Raw genomic sequence first — 20,979 nt, forward strand, 5'->3', positions numbered from 1 at the left:
GATTTTTATGGGAATATCTATATGGGAATGTACTAGCTGGCTGCTGCCATAAGATGAGAGACTACAAATGAAGACACTATGCTCTTAAGTGCAAAAGAAAAAAAAATATTAGTTTTACAGATGTGCACATGTTCAAATATCCAAAACATTTTCTCTGCCTTGCATAGCTTCCTCATCCTGCTGCCGTACGGTACAAAGAATTTTCCATCTTAATATCTGGAGACTGTTTTCTAACGGGAACTACTAGATAGTTTGGTAGTTTCTTAATAAGCAGGATAAATAAAGTTTATTATTATTTAAAATTAAGACATCAAACCAATTATTTCTTCCTTGTTAAGTTCACTACCAAAAAGCCTGTGGAAAAAGACGTATGTCATAGATTACTGTATATTCAATGACCAGCTGTTTTAAATTTGGATATTAAGTAATTCACTCTTTTCTGCGTGCAAGAGCTGAATGATTTAATAAATTCCCACATGCCCCAACATGTGCCAGCTATACTAAGTTATCGAAAATCCAGCTGCTGTTATGATAATAGCTGCCAATGCTAAAACTACTGAAGAGAATAATGAATGAGCTTCAAGTCAGCTAAGACATAAACTGACAGAGTTCCCACTTAAGATACATGGGAATACAAGTTATCTGTAAATTCAAAAAGAACACTGACCCATAGTCACATGAAAATTAAGTGCCAAGAATTCATGTGCATTGTTTAGGGTGGAAAATTAATGCCCAATCAACCTGTACGAAGACAAGCAGCTTCATTTCCATCAGTTGTCCTAGATGCATAGGAATATCCTATAAATTACACATACAGTTTGCAAAATAGATTCTATTGTGTCGCAGTTTGCTTATCTTTCTCACACATCATAATTTGCATGCAGATCTTGCATGACATGTTTTACATAGCTAGACTGCTGGATTTTTCAGTGATCATGAAAAATTGATTATGAAAATGATTATGAAAATTTGATTCTTTTATGTACAAGTATTTTAATGCAATTTAAGAGTCAAAGGTAGTCACTGCCCTTAATTCATTAAAACAAGCACACAAACAACAAAAAAAGCAGATAAAGAGAGAAAGTAGCCAAACCAAGTGACAGAAATAATTCTCCAGACACCTATTTTTAGGACAATCAGTGCAGAAATATCCACCAAAATATGTCACTACCAAATTCTAAAAGCTAAGAAAATACTTCCTTGGATATTAAACTATTACTTGTAGTGACAAAAGCTTTGCAGGTGAATGTAACTTTCACTTTCGGGTCAGCATAAGTAAACACATTACGATACACTCTTTGATATCTCACAATTAGCTCTGTTGTTAAGGGAAATAATTTTGAAATTATCCTAGAAATCATCAGTCTCATAAGCAAGATTAGAGCATTACTATATTGATGTAAATGTATATCAGCTACAGGACATAAAATACTTCTTACTAAAAAAAAAAAACCCAAAAAAAACCAAAACAAACAAACAAAAACCAAAACCAACCCATTTACATTTGCTGGAGCTGGTTCATCTCCAGTACACAAAGTATACAATGCTCAAAAGCCACATTAAAGAAGACTTCAGTAACTTTAACTTCAAGCAGTCTACATATAAACATAGTTGAAGCATAAAAAATAATTTAAGAATGTATTATTTGAAAAAGATTAGGAGTATATTGACAAATTAAAAGCATGTCATGCAGAGATTTAAGATGCTTATAAAAGCTCAAGCAAAGGGGCAAACCACATCAAGGGGCTTACAGAAAACTCAAAGACTTTGAAAGCTTAAAGAAGCTCATTCTTTTTCATACCTTAATTATGAAGTTGCAAGTAATTGTGTTTTCAGCCACATGTTCTTGACATTGCAAAAAAATCCAACACTGTTATTTTCTGAAATATTAGTAGACTTACTTTTCTTTAAGGAAATCCACTACTTGTTTGAAGTCTGCCACGCAGTATTCTCTTTTCATGTCCATGAGCACACTGTCAGAGGCTGACTGGACCGGTATGTGCAGAAAAGCATATACTCTTGGATGATTGAGAATCTTGGCCATTTCCTAAAAGTTATTAAAAAAGAAAAAGGCTTCAAAGCATTATGAAAACAATACACAAAACTCCTTTAAATTAATATATGGGTAAGTATCAGTAGTAATACTTCTGAAACCCAAACAATACTGAGTTGCAGTGGCCCAGTTTGAAACAGTAGGGACAGGAGAAAATATTTGGAACCAATTTTGTTTTTAAAGAAAATAAGAAGAAAGCTATGGGATTGCATTTCCTTTGAGATAGGGATGACATCCCCTACATAGTATTGGTTATCCATTTAAGAGAAAATTTAAGAGGTAAAGTATTGTGAAAGTTGGTGCTTTCAGACAGTGGCTGGTTTCAATTTCAGAAGATGGCAAGGGTTAGCTGCTTTCTCATCACAGTCAAGTAAGTTCTTGGATACCAATATGGAATGTCTCTAATTGGAGTATCCTTAAAGTTGGCCATTTGCTAATTAAGGTATATCTGGCCATTTGCAAACCTGCTCCAATACTGGTCTGAAATATGTTACCTGTGTTATTTCACAGATAAGAATCCAGGAATTAAAAGTGTTTGGCTATAAAATGGATAGAATTAATCAGGGGGCAGCTAAAAACAGAGTAGAACAGCTTGACAAGAGGCAGAGGATGTTATACATTTTGCACAAATACAAAAGGTCAGAAAGAAAACAAAGTAAAGGTAATAGCAAAATGCAAACAACCCCCCAAATCAAAGCCACACCAAACCCCTGACTGACTGAGGCTTGGCAGGGTGATGGAACATGAAATGGGGAATAGACTATAGTGGTCACATTTCTTTCATTTTTATTATTTACACAATTAAGGACACATACAGTCTAGCAAGAAAGTTTAAATATTTTTAAAAGTTGATACAAAACAGCATCTAGATTGTGTGCAATATGGTACGATACAGCCTGTTAATCTTTACCCTGCAAAAAAATAAATGAACTTGGACAAAGAACCATGTTACACACACAACCAGGTTTTCACTTAAGGTTTTCCCTTTCTCCCCGCGCAGCGAGCATACAGGACACGGGCTGGGACTGAGCACTGCACTGCCTGCTCTTCTGCCGTATGCATTCTGCACGCTCCAGTCAGGCTCACTCAGACCATTTCTCCTGTTTTCTTTGACAGTAAAGACACTCTGTCTGACAATGCATACTGCTGCCAGATTTAGCTGTTAAATTGCAACTATTTACAAATTCTTTCCAGATCATTAATCAGCAATATTAGTCACGCATCTAGATTTTCTCTCTGTATTTCTACAAGGTTGGCCTAGATTGTTCAAAGAGAAGGTAAGCACTGTTGTGCCTTTTAACTTTCAGGTACCCGCCTTATAAAAGCACTGTTTTTTAGAGCAAGAAGAAAAAACGCTCTCTCTCAACACACACTTTTCATCTGACAAACATATGCATACAACACCTGAACTCTCTCAAATCACTTTTGAAAGCAGTTTTGAAAGTTTCTGTCTAAGATCCTGTTACATAAATGTCTAAAAGAAGTGGCTACATTATTCAGTGGAATATCTACTCTATCTCAGGTATGTAAACTAAACATTATAGTAATAACTATACTGACAATGAAGGGCATACAATTTGATGCACAGAAAGGCTGTGTGCAGTGAAACTGGCTCTCAGTGGAAGCTGGAGATAGCTGGCTTCATGAATGAAAGAGTGAAGAAAAGGCCACCATGCATCCATACAAATTTTAGGCGTCCATTTCAAGTGGAACCATTTGCTCACGCCCTTAATAATTTTAGATGTTCCGCTAGAATATATTTTCAAAATGAAATGGTGTAGAACAAGTTCTGTAAAATAAAGTAACAAAATGAGGAAAACTTTCCTTCTCTTTTAAGCTTTAGAAAATACTGTAAATGTAGTTTATATGAAGCATCCTAGTAGTAATCTGATTTTTTTTTTTGCTAATCAGTAATAAAATATGTTTGTAAAATATAAGAAATGGCAAAAGGGCTAGAACCTAAGCTATGTACCACAAGCCTATTATTCTGCTTATCTCTCAGTTCAAAGCACTTCATTCAACCTTCAAAAACAGATTTATGATATAAGAAACCAATAAAAGTCAAGTTTCGTAACATGTTTCTGAATCTGCCAAGTTCTTAAAAATAACTCACCCTACAACACAGAAAAAAAGCCTTTCTTGCTCCTCTCAAATTTGGCATCTTCTGAATAACAGTCTCTTCAATATGGGATCACTTTGTGAATTCTTTTTGAAGGTAATAAACTATTTATTAGAATTTCTAGCTACAAAAGTGTTATTTTATTCCAGCTTTTGTAAGGCTGAGAATCATTTCATAGGGAAAAACCCAAGATTTCTGTCCCCAAAAAACACAGGGAATATTACATTTAAAAATTTAAGATTTTGTTCTTTCCCCTTTGCATTCACACTAAACAACACTTACATTTTTTAAGGGTTGCTTTTTAACCTTAAAATAGGGATTGATTCTTTCCATGGTAGTAGCTACTTTTAAATTGTGTACAAAACTAGCCATGCACTGCAGGCCAGCAGGAACTAATAAAAAAAAAGCATAACTACCTTGTCTTTACCTGTGTTAAAGACACCATACATAGTAAAGAATGAGAAACTACCTTGTTTTATCACAAAATTTTGGTTTTTAAAGTCACAAGTGAGGAAATTCTCTAGTTATGTGAAAATGTTGGTTTCATTTGTCTTCCTCTCTTTTTTGCCTTAAAAATTGAAAATTTTTCTGCCAAGTGTGAAAAGTGAAAACCAAATCCTAAAATCTAAAAAGAGTTTTCCTATCTAGAGGATCTCAAAACAGCAGCCAAGCAACCCCAAACCCGTACGATAGTTGCTTATCTTACGGTAACGTGCAGAACCCTGCTGGTCTCACATTTGCTCTACTTCAGCGGAATGTGGCCAAGAGGGAGCTTTCAACTACACTTCCTGTAAGAGGAACTAAACCGATAGCATTCAGCAGCCACAGTTAAACAAGACTCTAGTCAGAACTGCTTCTTCTAGTTATCCCCCATCTAAAAAAAAGAAATCATACGGCTTCTGCAATCACTGTTGGTGATATCTTTCAGGATTACTTTAAATTACAACAATTGTGTTCTTAATTTCCTTTGGTTCTGTATTAACAGGACAGAAAATGCCTGGCGTTAACTAGCTGAACTTGTCAACTGTCACTACAGGTCCCTGTATGCAGTAAGCGCCATGAAAGTAAGCTCAAAAATATTATTGGTAATTCCACCGCATCATTTTGTTTTAGAAAGATGCACATCAGTCCCTCGATATCAAAGAACATGCGTTCTTTAGAAAGTAAATTGCTTGTCATGCCTATCACAAATGCATGTAGCACACACACGTTATTGTGTATAGTTATTGTGGTCACAGGTTTCAGGTATGTTCTGGACACTCAAAGCTCCTTCTAGAGAAGAGGAGTTTGCAAACAACTCTTTCTACTGTGAAGTCCTTTCTTTGCTTACTTTCTATATCTAAAGTTACACAAAATATGCTGCATGTGCTTTAAGAGTCCTACTGATTATATTCCTCTATTTTCAGGCATAGATCTGAATCAAAGGGCCTACTGATAAACTGATTTCCCACCAAGTACTTCAGGATCATAACTATTAACTTGGTGAATTTAGCAGAACACAAATTATTAACACAAACCAAACACCAGACAGAAATACCTGATGACCCACTGTTTCTTTGTCATTCACTTTTAAGTACCACTGGTGTTCTTAGATTTACCTTTTATAACCAGAAACTTGGAGTGAGCAGTTCAGAAGGAAACAGAATAATGAACTAAACAAAAGTTTTGCATGATTACACCAGAAATCTGGATAAATCAATCTTCCAAACTTTGTAAGTGTTCAGGTATAAATATCACATTCTAACCCACAGCTTTAAAGTAAGATTGTGCCATCTTACCTTTTATCCTCCCTACACCTAAAACTACAGTGAAGTACTTTACCACATAGGTTTGATTAAATTACAGCTATGTGCTAAACAGACTTAAGTCAACGCTGACAGATTTTCCCACACCACAGATTGCACACAGAATACTAGATTTCATCACTTAATAAAACTATTAGTTAATATCCCAGAGAGAACTTGAAGGACATCACGGGCTAATGCATAATCGTACTTTACAGTGTCTCAGCCTTCTAAGCTTAACATCTGTTTCCTGTTGTTTTTTATAAATATATATATTTTTTTTTACAAAGTGCCTTGCATTACTAGATATAATTACATATTTCAGTTAGAAGGAAAAATGCAATATAGAATTTTATTTCCATCTGGAAACAATAAGGGAACAACTTTTTCAAATTATATGACTGTGAAAGAAAATTTCTGTCTTTAATCATGACTGAAACAGCTGATTGCCTTTTCCCCCATCCCCTGGAATCTAGTAATACATCTATGAACGAAGGAAAGCACTATACGAAAATGACATTTCATGTAAGAATGAAAAGGTCAAAGAGTAGCACAATTTGTTTTAAGCTGACTTTACAAAAAATAAAAGTCATCTACATTTGGAATCTAACAATGTATGTGAAACATCCTTTAGGATACTGATCACATAGGAAATAATTTTTTCCAGTTCTTAGCAGCTGGAGTACATCAGAACACAAGGCACATTGCCAGAAAGATTTTTATCTAGTCAGTATATTTTATCCCAGCAATTACAATACACAAATTTAACCACCTAACCAGAAAATCAATCCTTCTGTTTGTAATGACACCATGCGCAACCGCAGAGAATCACAGAGACAATAAACATCAATATCTGTGCATCTTTATGTCAGTACCAGCAAGCTCTTCAGACAGTGATTCTTTCCCCTAACCTAAAGCAGGCAAAAATCCAGTATTTGAATTCTGCCTTGTGTTTGAGTCATAATGATCTGAATAACTTGCTTCCTAGCAAAAGGATTTTGTCCTCTGCCAGCAGTGAAGCCCAAAGAAACCCTCACCCATATGGAAACATGACAAAATGGCACTCCCTCAAAACTTCTTCCCCTTGTGGCAGATGTTAGTTTAGGATATGTCACAAGGGGTGTCTGCTGATTGTTGTCTTTCAGAAGCCCAGTGGTGCCACCACCAGCACAGCCTGGATAAAAATCAAGTGGCTGTGGTCCATTTTATAAATTCCTCTGCTGTAGTACAGTTCAGTAACAGATGTGATCTAGTGATGCAGGCGTGGCAACAATGACACAGTATGGTCGAGTCTGGAAATCCCGTAACAGTTTTGTTAAAACTAATGAACAGGGAACCTTCACCCCCCCTCCCCGCCCCTCATGAGTAATGGGGCTGTAAAAACCTAAGAACATGTAGGATGTGTAACTGCACACCTCCCCAAGGACACTGTTTGGAAGGCAATGCCTCCCCCTCATCTGTATATGAAGTAGGGGAGATGTAAGGAAGCCGTATGATGGGCAAGCTCAGTGGCAACCTCTGCCCCATGTAATATGACATGACTTATGCCCAGGTCTTTATCCTATCATTAGGATAAAGGGAGGTCACACTGGAGCAGTTAGAAGCCCACACAATTCTAACCAATGTAATTTGAACCTTAAAATCAAATCTTTGGGTTACCAGATGTAGGGCAAAAATCTGGTTTGTCATATGGGAAAAATGCCTTCTACATTAACAAACAAAAAACTGGTATTAGCTCAGGCCACCCTTAGAAGTGGATATAAACCAGACTGCAAGCCATGATATGCTGATAGGAGAATGAGCCATGATAGCCATATGCTCGGCCCTAGCTGTTCCCAGCTGTTCTCCTAGGTGTGGGATCTCTCCATTGCTTCCAATCTCATAAAATAGACAACCCTAGCTAGCTAAGCAATTTCTTCTCCCTCGGCTACATATTAAGCCTGATCTCTTAAAAACCAAACCAAGCCAAATGAAAACCATCTACATGCCTTCAAAAACTTGCTATATCTTCTTTTATTAAAAATGAGGACAGGCTAACAGGAGTTTTTGCAAAAGAGTGACAGTTAGATAATACTATAATACAATACTGTATTTCACAGTTCAAAGCTTCAGTTGCACCTCTTCTCATGAGTCAATGCACAAACAAGGAAACACCCAGCACCAAATACTAGCTACCTGATTTTTACTTTTAAACAGAAAAATATCAAGAACTCTCTTATTTAGTTAACAAGTACGTATGTTTCTCTCCAAGATACAACTCTCAACCTGGATATACACAGTATCCCCAAGAATAGAAAAAGTCTCTGCAGAGTATCATTTTTTGCATTTATGTGATAAAAGCAGTAATTTTTATCAGAGATAAAAGAGATAGGGTTAGAGATATCCTAACCCGGGTTGCCGACATACTTCATGCTAAGAAAATTGGTACCCTACCACAGCCTGCTTCCAATAGTAAAGTAGGACTGACTTTGCATTGGGTAAAATGTAAAGCATCAGCATCTACATTGGGTAGATGCTGATTGCTTATTACTCAAGCCTGTATGGAGCCGTGAGCCCAAGTACAACATCTGAGTCTCTGCAAGCGTGTCAGCAAAACACAGTTGATTCAGTGACACATTCAGCATTAATAGTACCACACTGATTTCCTCAAGGTACTGCGCACCTTCAGTTCCCACATGAACTGACAGAAGTTGTGTGGTTGGAAACATGCAGTAAGTGGTTCAGTGCTTTCAAAGATGAAAGCTGTTACTGTTGCTGCTGCAGCCATCATTACAATCCTAAAGAGACTTTGTGGAGCTTCAGAGTGCTGTTTGTCCAGTTTCAATAAACAGATTCACTTTAAGGTGAAATGTACATTTAATTAACGGCTAGAGTGATGGCTTAATGACCTAAAACCATCCAACCAAATAGCTAATGCTAATTCCTTGTGAAATGATTAATTCTGATGTGCAAGAAAATACATACCTTTTCATTTTCCCCATGGTGATCTCTAATTTCTCATCATTAAGCACTCCTCAAATGAAATATTTTTTTCCAGAAGTAAATTAATACTCCTCTTTGCAGCATGTATCAGAAACACAGATTGGGAAGTTCCCTAAAAAGGTGATTTATTGCAACAGCACGCTGCTACTTTAAATAACTGTCTCAATCATATTTTATGCTAATAAAACCTTGAAAACGAATTAAAGCATAGAGAAGCACACACTTACAACAGGCGAGAAGGACTGTCACGCTACCTTTTTGTCTTCAGAAACCTGGATGAGTGAAATGGATTGCTAGTTTCATCCATACTATGCATTTTTTCACCACCTCAAAAATGAGAATCCTGTATGATATAAAAGAATTGATGGTTTCTGCTCAGAAGGAAGTCACAGAACGAATGGCACACCCCATCAAAGTTCAGCTGCACTGAGGTGGATCAGCGCCAGGAAGCCTCCCTATTGTTTCCCTCTATTTCAAAGAAGCAAATACAATACCTAAAACAGCATCTGCTTTAGCAGGTTACAGTGGAAGGAAAATAGTGGAAGGTTTTAATCAAAACCTAAACCTTTAGGCAATTGCAAGCACTTTCTTTCTTTTGTAGATATCCAATTCGCTGAGCTAAATTTCATAGCAAAACAGAATAAAAACATTCAAAAGCATAATGACAAGATTGATATAATAGAATTTTGTTCTTCAGCAGCTCTTGCACATTTAGCATAACTAAACTAATTGAATTCAAACACTGGGTAGAAGAGATTTTATGTCTCTTCCTCAATTCACAATGGTACAGAAACCCAAAGCCAATATTATGTGCAGTTTTATTAAACTTTCTAGAAGACATTATATTTCCTTTTTCTCATTTTTTAAAGAATAATCACCTCAAAAAAAAAAATCAAACTTTTTTAAACAAATGCCAAAGCCTAATGAAGCAAGCAGTCTTACTGAAGATTATGTAGATGATGTTGCAAAGCATAGTGAATGTGACAGCTCATCTATCAAGAAAACAAAGGGGTTTATGCATCTAAACTAAATAGAAGCTTTCGGAACAGTATGGAGAGTAGTTGGTAGGACTTTACTTATTATAATACAAATAACTAGGAAAGTGAGATCTTATTTGTTTTTCAATGAAGGCAGAAATATTAAAAGAAGATGGCGCAGTTTATTATGCAAGCTATATATTTGACAATAGCTTCTACTTCAATGCCTTGAAGAGCATGGCAACTGCTAAAATTCCCACTTTATTTAGCAAAAATGCAGTTTCCCATATATGTACTCCCCGTTCTTTGAACAAACCGCTCAATTAATGGTGATTTTTATTTTCTGCTAGTAATCCACCAACGAAGTAAGCTACAGCTCGAAAGGTCTGCTGGGATGAGACAGTATTATAATTGACAGACAACCTGACACTCAACACAAGATTGAGAGTGGATCTGTGTGCATTTAAATACTCTTCATTCTTGTGATATCTAACAAGGAAGAGAAACATTAATATGAGCAAATCATAATTAAGGTACAGTTAACATGCACAGCTTTAACTGGTCAAGCAATGTGCTGCTTAATGTTAACCCCTTTTTGCAACACCAATTTTTATGCACGGATTATTAAATACAGCAGAGCACTAGATGCATGCATAAAATATTCTGTCTTGATGGAGAACCGAATCTTGCGTAAATAAAAGCAGTTCTTTCTCTGTGTTTCTCAAAGCATTTTTCCTACTAGTGTTACAAAGAACAGAAGCTTCATTCCCAGCACCACAAATATTACCTTCTACATTATCTAGAAGCAAACCTTTATCGTTCATCAAAGTTCCCAATACAATAGCCTTGTTAAGGTTTTTAAGGACACCCAGAATTCATAAATACAACATAAAACCTTCAAGAAGAGTAAGATGGGTTCTTATTTTGACATTTATTTAAGCCAAATCATATTCCACCAGCTAGCAGCAAACATGTCACCAAACGTTTATGGACATTAGGACCTGCTGAGTCTGAGATCTTGAAACTCTGGATTAGAGAAAGTAGTGTAACAAAATGTATCTCAAAGCATAGCAGAGATTCATCCCTTTCCTAACCCCATAATATCCAAATATACGTTCACTCTGGGGTGAGTTCACCACTGAAAAAGGTCCCACAACACTATGTCTTAAGGAGCAGTTGCAAGGAAATGTGCTGTATGTGGAAACCCCAAAGACGAAGAACATTTTAAGAAGAAGAACAGGAGAGACAGAGTATTTTAGTACTAAAAAAATAAAAAGCTGGAATACACAGAGTAAGCAAAGATGTACACGCAGCCTCCACAGGACGAATAAGCATTTAACATAATACCAAAGGAAACAGTAAGCATCCCCCCCCCCTTTTTTTTTTCTTTTTTAGAAGCCCAGATGCAACTGCCCCTCTCCTCCTCCCCTTAGTATCTGAGACTTCTTTCAATTTTACTGCTAGCAAGACAAACATAGTTTGCATATAGACAACTATGTAATTACAGCAAGGGAAAGTTGCATGGTCCGCTGACTACAAAACACTACAAAACTCATAGTAATAAGAGGTCAAGGGCTTGACTATTCATTTATTTAAATGTATGACACAGTTTTCATTTTTTCTGGTCAAATCAACAGATTTTAATTGGCGCTTTCAAATGCAGCAGTCTATGAAAACGACAAAAATATTACTAGAAACAAAGCAAATACATGCCCTAAAGGCCTTTTAATTCCTGAAATCATGCTGCCCTTTTATTTGCTGTTGAAGAATGTGTGCATATTATTCCATTTTTAAACGCATTTCAAATCAGCTTACACTCTAGCTTATTCAAAACTTGAGCTTATGCACAATGCTCAAAAATGTTCAGTGCACTCAGAGGAAAAAAGAACAATATGGAAAAAAGCAAAATGAATTAGTAATTTTACTGTAATACATATCTATGTGCTGTGTCAGGGCACGTTTGAGGAAGCCATCTGTAGGGTATCAGCTTCAATGAGGTTAAGGAACATAAACACTGAGCTGACATGAAAAATCAAAGCAAAAGAGCAAAGAAATACTATTGCCACTCGCGCTACACTTGGCACATCTTATGCATTTAAAGATACTGCCGCCACGCAGACTCCATCTCAATGGTTGATGTATCACTCAAATGTCCTGAATTAATAACAGAGATAAAGCCCACAGATGGCATATGGTACGGTTTGAGACAGACTCATTTTGACAGGTGACAAAGACTACTACTCATCTAGTCATGTGAAATTAAGCACTTACGGGAATGGCAGGTGTGAACTGCCTCCTTTACACAGATTTGGAAGCGTCCCATCGCTCACAGAGTGTGCTGTACTAAAATCCCAGACAACTCTGGAAGTACAATTAGTGTTAAATCTGCAAGGGAGGTAAGCTAAGGCTGAGATGCAAGCCCCTGCCCTTTTACAGTCTGGATGATCTGCATTCCCTTTTGATTTGGGCAGAGCCCCAGATACTGAACAAGAAAATGAAGTTTAAAACCTAAGAAAAAGTGAAATATATTCAAGGCAAAACCCCCTAGTCTCTAACACTATGCCACTAACATTAATTCGTTTCAACCTGCTATATATTTGGCCTCATTTTTTACTTTTTGGACTAACTCCCATTAACCGTTTATCTACTACCACTGTTTTAATGGATTTTCCCCAACCCTCCCTCTCCATCAGTCACTGCAAGCAGATGTAAAACACTGTCTCACTAGAGCACTAGCCAATAACTCCATAATATGATTATAGAATAAATGCCTGGAGGTTACTTCTAAAGCAGGATGTATGCCTTATGTACTTTTGGTACATGTTGATACTATAGGATGATAACATCTTTGCCATCTGGCAGTCTGTGTAATTCGAACAGTAGCTCTGTGCAAATACATATGGGTAAGAGTCCACAAGGTAACTGTACACATGTGCATTCATTGCAGGTTTTGCTAGGACTATAAAATGGATCCTAATACTAACCTTTTCTTTCACCTCTAACATTTTATAAAAACAAAACCAAAACCAAAACAAAACCAAAAAAACCCAAAACAAACTCTGAGCTAAAACAGTTTTCCCTGACCAAAGTTCATATCTGTTTACTGAAATTTTCTGTTATGTAGATAAAATCCCAAGTTTTCCTCAACGCCACATGGCCTCAACATAAATAAGAGAGGACCGCCACTGGACAAGGGCACAGATCTCCAAATCTCAGTTTGAGACCAAACTTAAAATAAGCAAGCTATATGCTTGATGATGTATACATGCAAACAAACTGCTAAGACTGTGAGAGAGCACTTTGGAAAATGCAATACTATCTCCATTGGTTGGCCAGATTTTCTCTGAGACGAAAACTGAGGATGTCTTCTGCAGCTAAACTGCAAACTCCAACTTCTTTCTCAGTCTTAGTACCATGATTAAGAGAAACAGTGTTGGGGTCTCAGGTCCTTCACTTTTTTTAAACACACCAAATAACCCTCTGTGTCATACCAACAAACCTCACGCAGGAGAAGTCATACTATCATTGCCTGTGTTCACATTAATGTGCTAGCTGAAAGCAGAAGTGAAATTGTAAAGTGCAATTTCCCGTGCTTCCCTCCCAGCCATGGGTTTGTTCAGTCTGCAGGGTGACTTTAGGGTGGGCAAACCACATTCACTTCCAAGGAAATCAGAGCAGTGGCCATACTCCAGGTTCACAGCAAATGTGCTCCAAGCCCTTGGTGGGAACAGAGGGATTCAAACCAATGGTCTGCCTTTGAAACAGCTTTGGAGCACAGGCAGGGGAAAGTCTGGTTAAGGGGATTAGATTTATTTTCAAGTAAAGACTCCAAAATGCAGAAAATGTAGATACAGTGGCTTCACTACCAAATTCTGCAATTTCCTGATCGCTCTTATTGCTTCATACTACTCACTAATGTAAACACAGACATCATCTGCAGATGAAGAAAACAGCAGATAAAAAATTGAGTATTTTAGATTATACCCGGAATAATTGTGATAAAGGCTCTTTTTCTAACGACTTAGCTCAGTATGCAGCATATCAAAAAGTGTTTAATATTTTGCATGACTATAAAACACTGCATGGTTCCAAATAATTCTTTCTTTACAAACAAGAAGGCCCAACTAAATGCAGAATTTATCATTTGAAAACATATGGTTGCTTCTCATCCCCAAACTGTTCATGCTACATCATCTGTAAGTACATAAGGCACTATTACCACCATATTTACTGAATAAAAAACTGAAAGTACTAAATTATCAGACCGTACCACACAAGTATAATGATGATTTCCATGAGATTAACAGCCTCCCCTGAAATGACAAACATCTTTAAGGACAGAATGGCATTTACCTGACTACTATCTGAAGGCACTGGGTATGCTCAGTATTTTAAATCATGTGAAAATGTAAACTGTCTCCCTACCTATAATAAACCTGAGTTTGAACGACCACTGGCCCAGGCCCCCAAATCTACCAAGCCTTCCGGCATGAGAGCCTCAAGGCCAGTTACAAGCACCCGCAGCTTTCCTTTGCCCCCTCCTCTGCTCTAGTCCTGCCACTCCTGACCCAAGGGAAGCTCTCCTCCTCCTCCTTCTTGTCCGCCTCCCCTTGTGCCAGCCTCCAGCACCAGCAGAACAGCAGAGCTGTTGGTTGGCACTTCTTAGTGGATGCTAAGAGACTGATTCCCAAATATGGAGGCAGATGAAACACTCCCAAGATGACTGGCATTTTCTTTTCCTCTGTTTTTATTTCTAGGGAAGCTGTGGATGTGGGCATTTTATCAACAAGTCAAAAGACTCACAGGGCCAAAGCCCAGCCACAGACCTGGGGGCACAGTACAAAGGCAATGTTGCCAACAGCTTAAACAGATCTCTGGTCACAATCCCATCCACTGTACACTTTCTAAGCAGACAATATCTCAGAATATGTTTATGAAATTTTTTTTGACGAAAGAATAAGAACCTGTAATCACTTTTTGGCACTTGAAAATAAATTTCAATCTATAAACAGTTTATCAAAAAGTGGGCTAAGTGTCCTTCAATGAAGGAGAAAGCTATTCCACCTATGTACAGAAAATACATGTAGTATGAAAAAGTCATATTATTTTAGTCAGTGGATACAATCTATTTTCCTGAGAACCATCAAGACACTAATTAACACGTAACTGAAGTATCTCATGTCTAGATACATCTCAAAGATCCACCTGAGCAACACAAACAGCTGGGCGTATTTCAAAGGACTGAAGTGTGGGGCAAAGGGAGCAAAACCCAACACTCAAGATCCCTCCCCTCTGTGGATGACTCCACACCCTGCTAGAACAGTATGCACAACTTAGGCTTCAATTGTATATAAAGTGATACATTTTTAAATTCTTAGTCCTTTATTCAGTCATATTATCCATGGGTGCAACTTTTTCCTCATTCATTGACGACATTAGCATTGTCATTGTGGTCTAAGGAATTATTTGCTTCTACTGCAGCTACACCATCTCCAACTCACGGTATTAATCTCCACATCCCTGTTCTTTTTATTTCCAATCTCCTCCCATTCTGACAAGTGAAAGGTACAGAAACTCCAGCAAAGAGTAAAAGAAACCTGCAAATTCCAAGCACACAATCAAAACCTGATGCTTTGAATGATCAGAGATTAAAATACAGGGCTATTTGAAAGAAAACACATATTTGCGAAATGTTTTAAAAACTCATATTTAAGTACAAAACCAGTTCTAATGATAGAGGAGTTAAGGCAATAATACAATTCAGTATTTAAAAAATGTACATAATGGCTTTAGCAACTGGTATTTTTAAAACATTTAACTTACAACTGTGTAAGCTGTAAGTTACACCAAGCTGTGTGGTGTGGTCGACACACTAGAGGGAAGGGATGCATCCAGAGGGACCTTGACAGGCTTGAGAGGTGGGCCTGTGTGAACCTCATGAAGTTCAACAAGGCCAAGTGCAAGGCCCTGCACATGGGTCAGGGCAATCCCAAGCACAAATGCAGGCTGGGTGGAGAATGCATTGAGAGCAGCCCTGAGTAGAAGGAGTTGGGGGTGTTGGTTGATGAGAAGCTCAACATGACCCAGATATGTGTGCTCGGAGCCCAGAAAGCCAACCGTATTCTGGGCTGCATCAAAAGAAGCATGGCCAGCAGGTTGAGGCAGGTGATTCTCCCCGTCTACTCTGCTGTGGTGAGACCCCACCTGGAGTACTGCATTCAGCTCTGGGGCCCCCAACATAAGAAGGACATGGGCCTGTTGGAGCAAGTCCTGACAAGAGCCACGAAGATGATCAGAGAGCTGGAGCACCTCTGCTTTGAAGACAGGCTGAGAGAGTTGGGGTTGTTCAGCCTGGAGGAGAGAAGGCTCTGGGGACACCTTATAGCAGCCTTCCAGTACCTGAAAGGGGCCTACAAGAAAGCTGGAGAGGGACTATTTACAAGGGCATGTAGTGATGGGACAAGGGGTAATGGCTTTAAACTGAAAGAGGGTAGATTTAGATTAGATATCAGGAAGAAATTCCTCACTATGAGGGTGGTGAGGCACTGGAACAGGTTGCCCAGAGAAACTGTGGAAGCCCCATCCCTGGAAGTGTTCAAGGCCAGGTTGGATAGGGCTTTGAGCAACCTGGTCTAGTGGAAGGTGTCCCTGCCCATGGCAGGAGGGTTGGAACTAGATGATCTTTAAGGTCCCTTCCAACCCAAACCATTTTATGATTCATGAGTGTCACTGGAGAAAACAAATGTATTTATATAAACTTTGTTATTAGCTTTGGAGGTTACAAGAGTAAGACAGACATAAAACTGGCCAAACCTTCTACCTGCAGGTAAGCTCCAATAAATATGGCAAAAACTGTAAATGAATCAAAATCATTGCTTTTAGGCTGATTCTCTAGGGAAGCTCTGTCCAGATCTTAAAATTAATTTATGCTTTTACATGACTGCTGTTGCTCTATGCCACTTATCAGACGTGTTAATTACTGAAGTGAAATAAACCCTTGCCTAGCAGTTCCATATGTACAGTTGTATGCAATTGCTGAAAATTTCTGATTTTTTAAAAAGATACACGATTGGAACAACTTTTTCCTTTTCATTGGACATGAAAGGTGACACACTACTAGTACATTTTCCCATGTAAAATTTTTTCACAGAAAGCCAAACATGATCCTAGTTAGCAACATGACTTCTAACAAAATAAATTAATAAAATGCAGCACCTTTTAAAACAATTAATGAAAGATGTTTGCAACCAATTAACACAGCTTCATACCTCTCTTAGGAGATAATAGAACTACATCTGGATTTTATCCTAATCAACTGACATGAAGGCTAATCAACTTATCATTTAATTTATTTTGTTTTTTTAAACAAATCATAGTTTTACCCTTTCCTCAACCAGAAAGTTAAAAGCACATGCCCCATAAAAAGTTTATTTTGTCTGCTGAAAATGTATACAGGAGACTGCCAACATTCCCTAGTGACCTTTCAGATACAAGTCTGGTAAGCCTGGAAGAGAGGACTAGACAAAAAAGCAGAAGGTAAAAAAAATTCTATAAATTTAGTTTGACAAATCATCAAAATTATTTCACCAAATTACAAGCTCAGAAATTCTTGTCATACATGAAACACAGAACCGTTGTTAAATAATCATTAAAAAACATCATATAAACTGGAAATTGTATGAAACACTGAAGAGGACAAGCAACAGCAGATGTTGCTATTGTACAAAAAGGCTGGTGTACACATAACACATGTTCTGTACAGCAATGTTCAAGATACACATTTTCAATAGGCTTTCATGAATCCCTCTCACTCTGCCACCACACTTAAAGATCCATTTTTAAAGACATTAGAGTACTTTTCCTGAATATGAGTCAGGTCAAAGAGAGTCCTACCTACAGCACTTTCTAGAAAACTTAGAAACAGGAAGATTAGAGATTGTAAATCAAAACCATTCACAGATTTGTGACATACTCACACTCACTAAGATGGCTACTGATTGAAGGAAAGCAATATACTTTCCACCTTGCTCAGATTATATCAAATTAAGAGTACTACAGTGCCCCTTAGCTGGGCAGAGCAGTTTCTTATTTCCAGCAACTGATTAAAAAAAAGAAAAAAAAAAAAGGCTTATGAGAGTACTCTTAAGATGAGCAGCAGTGACAGAAGCAGCAGTCTATGCCAAAACGCTTTTAATAATGTGAGTTAAAAATGAAAGCAAAGACACTAACTGTGAAAATTGCTAAAAGCTTGATTTGCTTTTGTGCAAGATGCTGAAAAATGTTAAAATAAAAAAAGACAAAAAATTTGTGACAGATATGAGAGTTCAAGACAGAATGTAAAGCTCTAAGAAACACAACCAAGCCACTTCCTAAAGATCTCTATTCAGTGTGTTGTTAAAGACTCTATCTTAGTGAAGTGTGTGTTAAACCAAAGAATAAAATAACAGCCTGGGAAATTTCCTGCAGTTTTCTGCAGCTTGTATTCTTTAGCTGGTGAAGTGAAAAACTGTTTATCCCTATCAAGTTGAGATTACTCTAGCCCATGCGCTTCAATAGGGAAAGGTGCAGTTATGGCACTCTGGTGAGAAAATACTGTCCTTGACAACTTAAGAAAACATAAGTGCAACTATTAATTCTATAATATCTTTGGGAAAGCAGCAGGGACACCAGCTGTTTATCTGGGTATTGCTGATGCACATGGTTACAAAATTTACCTTAAGCTGTATCATTCCCTGCTTTTTGCTCCTCTTTAAAGTTAGGTTCTTTCTATAAACAGTTCCTATGAATTTAAAAAAATTCATACAGTGACAAAATCCAACCAAACCAACCTATCTTTGAGACAAAACTCTCACTTTCTGCTCTGAACACGTATGATGTTTTTTCAAATTCACATTGTTGCTTCTAATCTCATTGAACTACTTTGTTATGATTTTTTTTAACACAGATATACACTTAGAATTTCCATTTCTTATCTTGGAAGCTCTACACCCTCTCAGAACAGCATTTGACATAGAATAATGAATACGTCGTTGAGTGAGACCAGCATATAGTGTTTCTGGAAATATTTGTCTGAGGTGTAGCAGGAAGACAGTCAATCCCATAGTCCATTGCCTGCTAATGACATTTCCTTTAGTTCTTGAAAACATGAGACATACACACAAATGCAGCATCGCTATAATAAAGCTCTACAGGCCAGAGACCTCAGTAATATTATCATTCCAAAATGATTTTAGTATCTTCTTATCTCGATAACTTGCTGTGTCAGGCAAATGGCTTAACACTATTAGTCTAATTCTATAAATTTACTGGAAGTCCATATCTTTTTTTTAAGCTACCGCTTAAAATGAAACACACTATACACAAGGTTCCACGCTGACTCACTCAATGAATGTCTATGCCGACATATAAATGATTCTTTTTTCTTCCTTACCTCCAGATGCTCTAAAATATAGGGAGGGTTTGTCATACCAAGCCTCAGCATAGCTCCCTCAGGAATAGCTTCAACCAGCTTCCACAGAAGCGTAGGGAGGTCTGTGCCAATGTCTCTGCCGTAAGCCCCTGTGTCTTCACTGGTCAGCCATATCTCACAAACACCCTCTGTGAATAAAAGGAAGAGATAATTAACAAATCTGGTTTAGAGCTGTTTATTTTATCATACAGCTGCTCACTCTTTTTAATGCAGTATTTCACAAGGCTATTATGCAGCCAGACTGGGTATTCAATTGCAAGGGGGAGGGAAGGAGGAGGAAGGCTTATCCCATGGGTAGCAGTGGGTTATTAAGTTCATTTTATGAGCACAAGAGTGCTACAACAATGCTGTAAATTATCATTGCTGTGGAGTGATTAACATTCACAGCCAATGACTAATTCTGCACTGCCTCTACAGCAAGTCAGTCAAGTCTAGTACTCTGCTCTATTTTTTGAGCCTAATTCATTAAATACCACAAGTGACATTACCCAAGCAAAGAGTTTGCATTAATGGTTGTTAGTAGTAGTTAATTTATTAACTGCTAAGTTTCCAATAAGCAAAAATAGCTCTAAAGCGTAGTGGAATAATTATTAAAAACTTGTATTCTTTAAATGATACAATTAGCAATGCAATATTAAGGTTGAATTGAAAAGGTTAGTGACCACTGTATGACTGAGTGATAGTGTTGGAAAACTTGTTTCCTGGCAGCTAATACTTTATTTTCCATCAATCAGGGCCTTAGGAAGTAGTATATTTGATTTGTATTGTAAAGAGTAGTGACCTTGAATGCTGATATTTGGTAATAATATCCTCCTGCTCAAAGAGGGGAAAGATTGCACCACCCTTTAATAATAGTTGAAAGCAATGAGGTTTCACGCAGCCACTTCTATCAGTCTGCCCAGCTTCCATCCTTTTTACAATGCAATTCATCTCCCCCTCCTCACCACCCCAAAGCAAGAAAAAAAACATCAAAAATAGCCTGGCTGGAAGACTCCTGTGATTCCCAGTGAGATAAGATACTATTAACTCAGTGAAGAGCTAAATTTCTAATAGTGATGATGAGCCAGTAAAGAAAACATCCAAACACTAGAAGGTGCATAATTCATCAAAACACTCTTTGGACCAGCAGAGAATGTATCACAAAATGCAAATATTTATATTACAGATATATACTTAGCATGAGGAAAACAAACACATACACAGACTTTAATCACATAAAAAGTAGTAAGAATACAAGACCAGAAATTTTACAAAAAAGTAAACTCAAAACTGCCACTCTTCAACTCACAGTATAACAATAAAGGTGGACAGCAGGCTATGCTGAGCATCAAAGTTAATTCTGGTTGTTCAGAAAGTTCTAAATAATAAATTACATTGAAAACCTAAGTATACTTAAAAATTAAAGGTAAACCAAGAATCTCATCGCTTTTTAAGTTTTGCTTCAAGAATAGCTTAGTGAGAGAGATGTATAATTCTGTTCTTATAAGAAGCCTAGTTGAAAGTATTCCTGAAGTACTGCTCTTTGGTTATCCATCTTGCAGTCACAACTTTGTAGTCACGCTCAAACTGAGCTCCCCCATGCCTGATCAGGTATG

At 37.4% G+C, this 20,979-nt stretch overlaps 1 protein-coding gene across 2 annotated transcripts in view; it reads right to left on the bottom strand.

Moving 5' to 3' along the window:
* Positions 1–20,979, bottom strand: part of CDKAL1 (CDKAL1 threonylcarbamoyladenosine tRNA methylthiotransferase) — a 434,528-nt gene that overhangs the window by 143,023 nt on the left and 270,526 nt on the right. For both annotated transcript variants that reach the window (XM_075493754.1, XM_075493753.1), the window contains 2 exons: positions 19,346–19,512; positions 1,902–2,047 (listed from right to left, as the gene is read on the bottom strand). In XM_075493754.1, the coding sequence (XP_075349869.1) occupies positions 1,902–2,047; positions 19,346–19,512 (313 nt within the window). The remainder of the gene's footprint in view (positions 1–1,901; positions 2,048–19,345; positions 19,513–20,979) is intronic.

This window comes from Mycteria americana, chromosome 2 (assembly GCF_035582795.1).
Source record: "Mycteria americana isolate JAX WOST 10 ecotype Jacksonville Zoo and Gardens chromosome 2, USCA_MyAme_1.0, whole genome shotgun sequence".
NCBI classification, from domain to species: Eukaryota; Metazoa; Chordata; class Aves; order Ciconiiformes; family Ciconiidae; genus Mycteria; species Mycteria americana.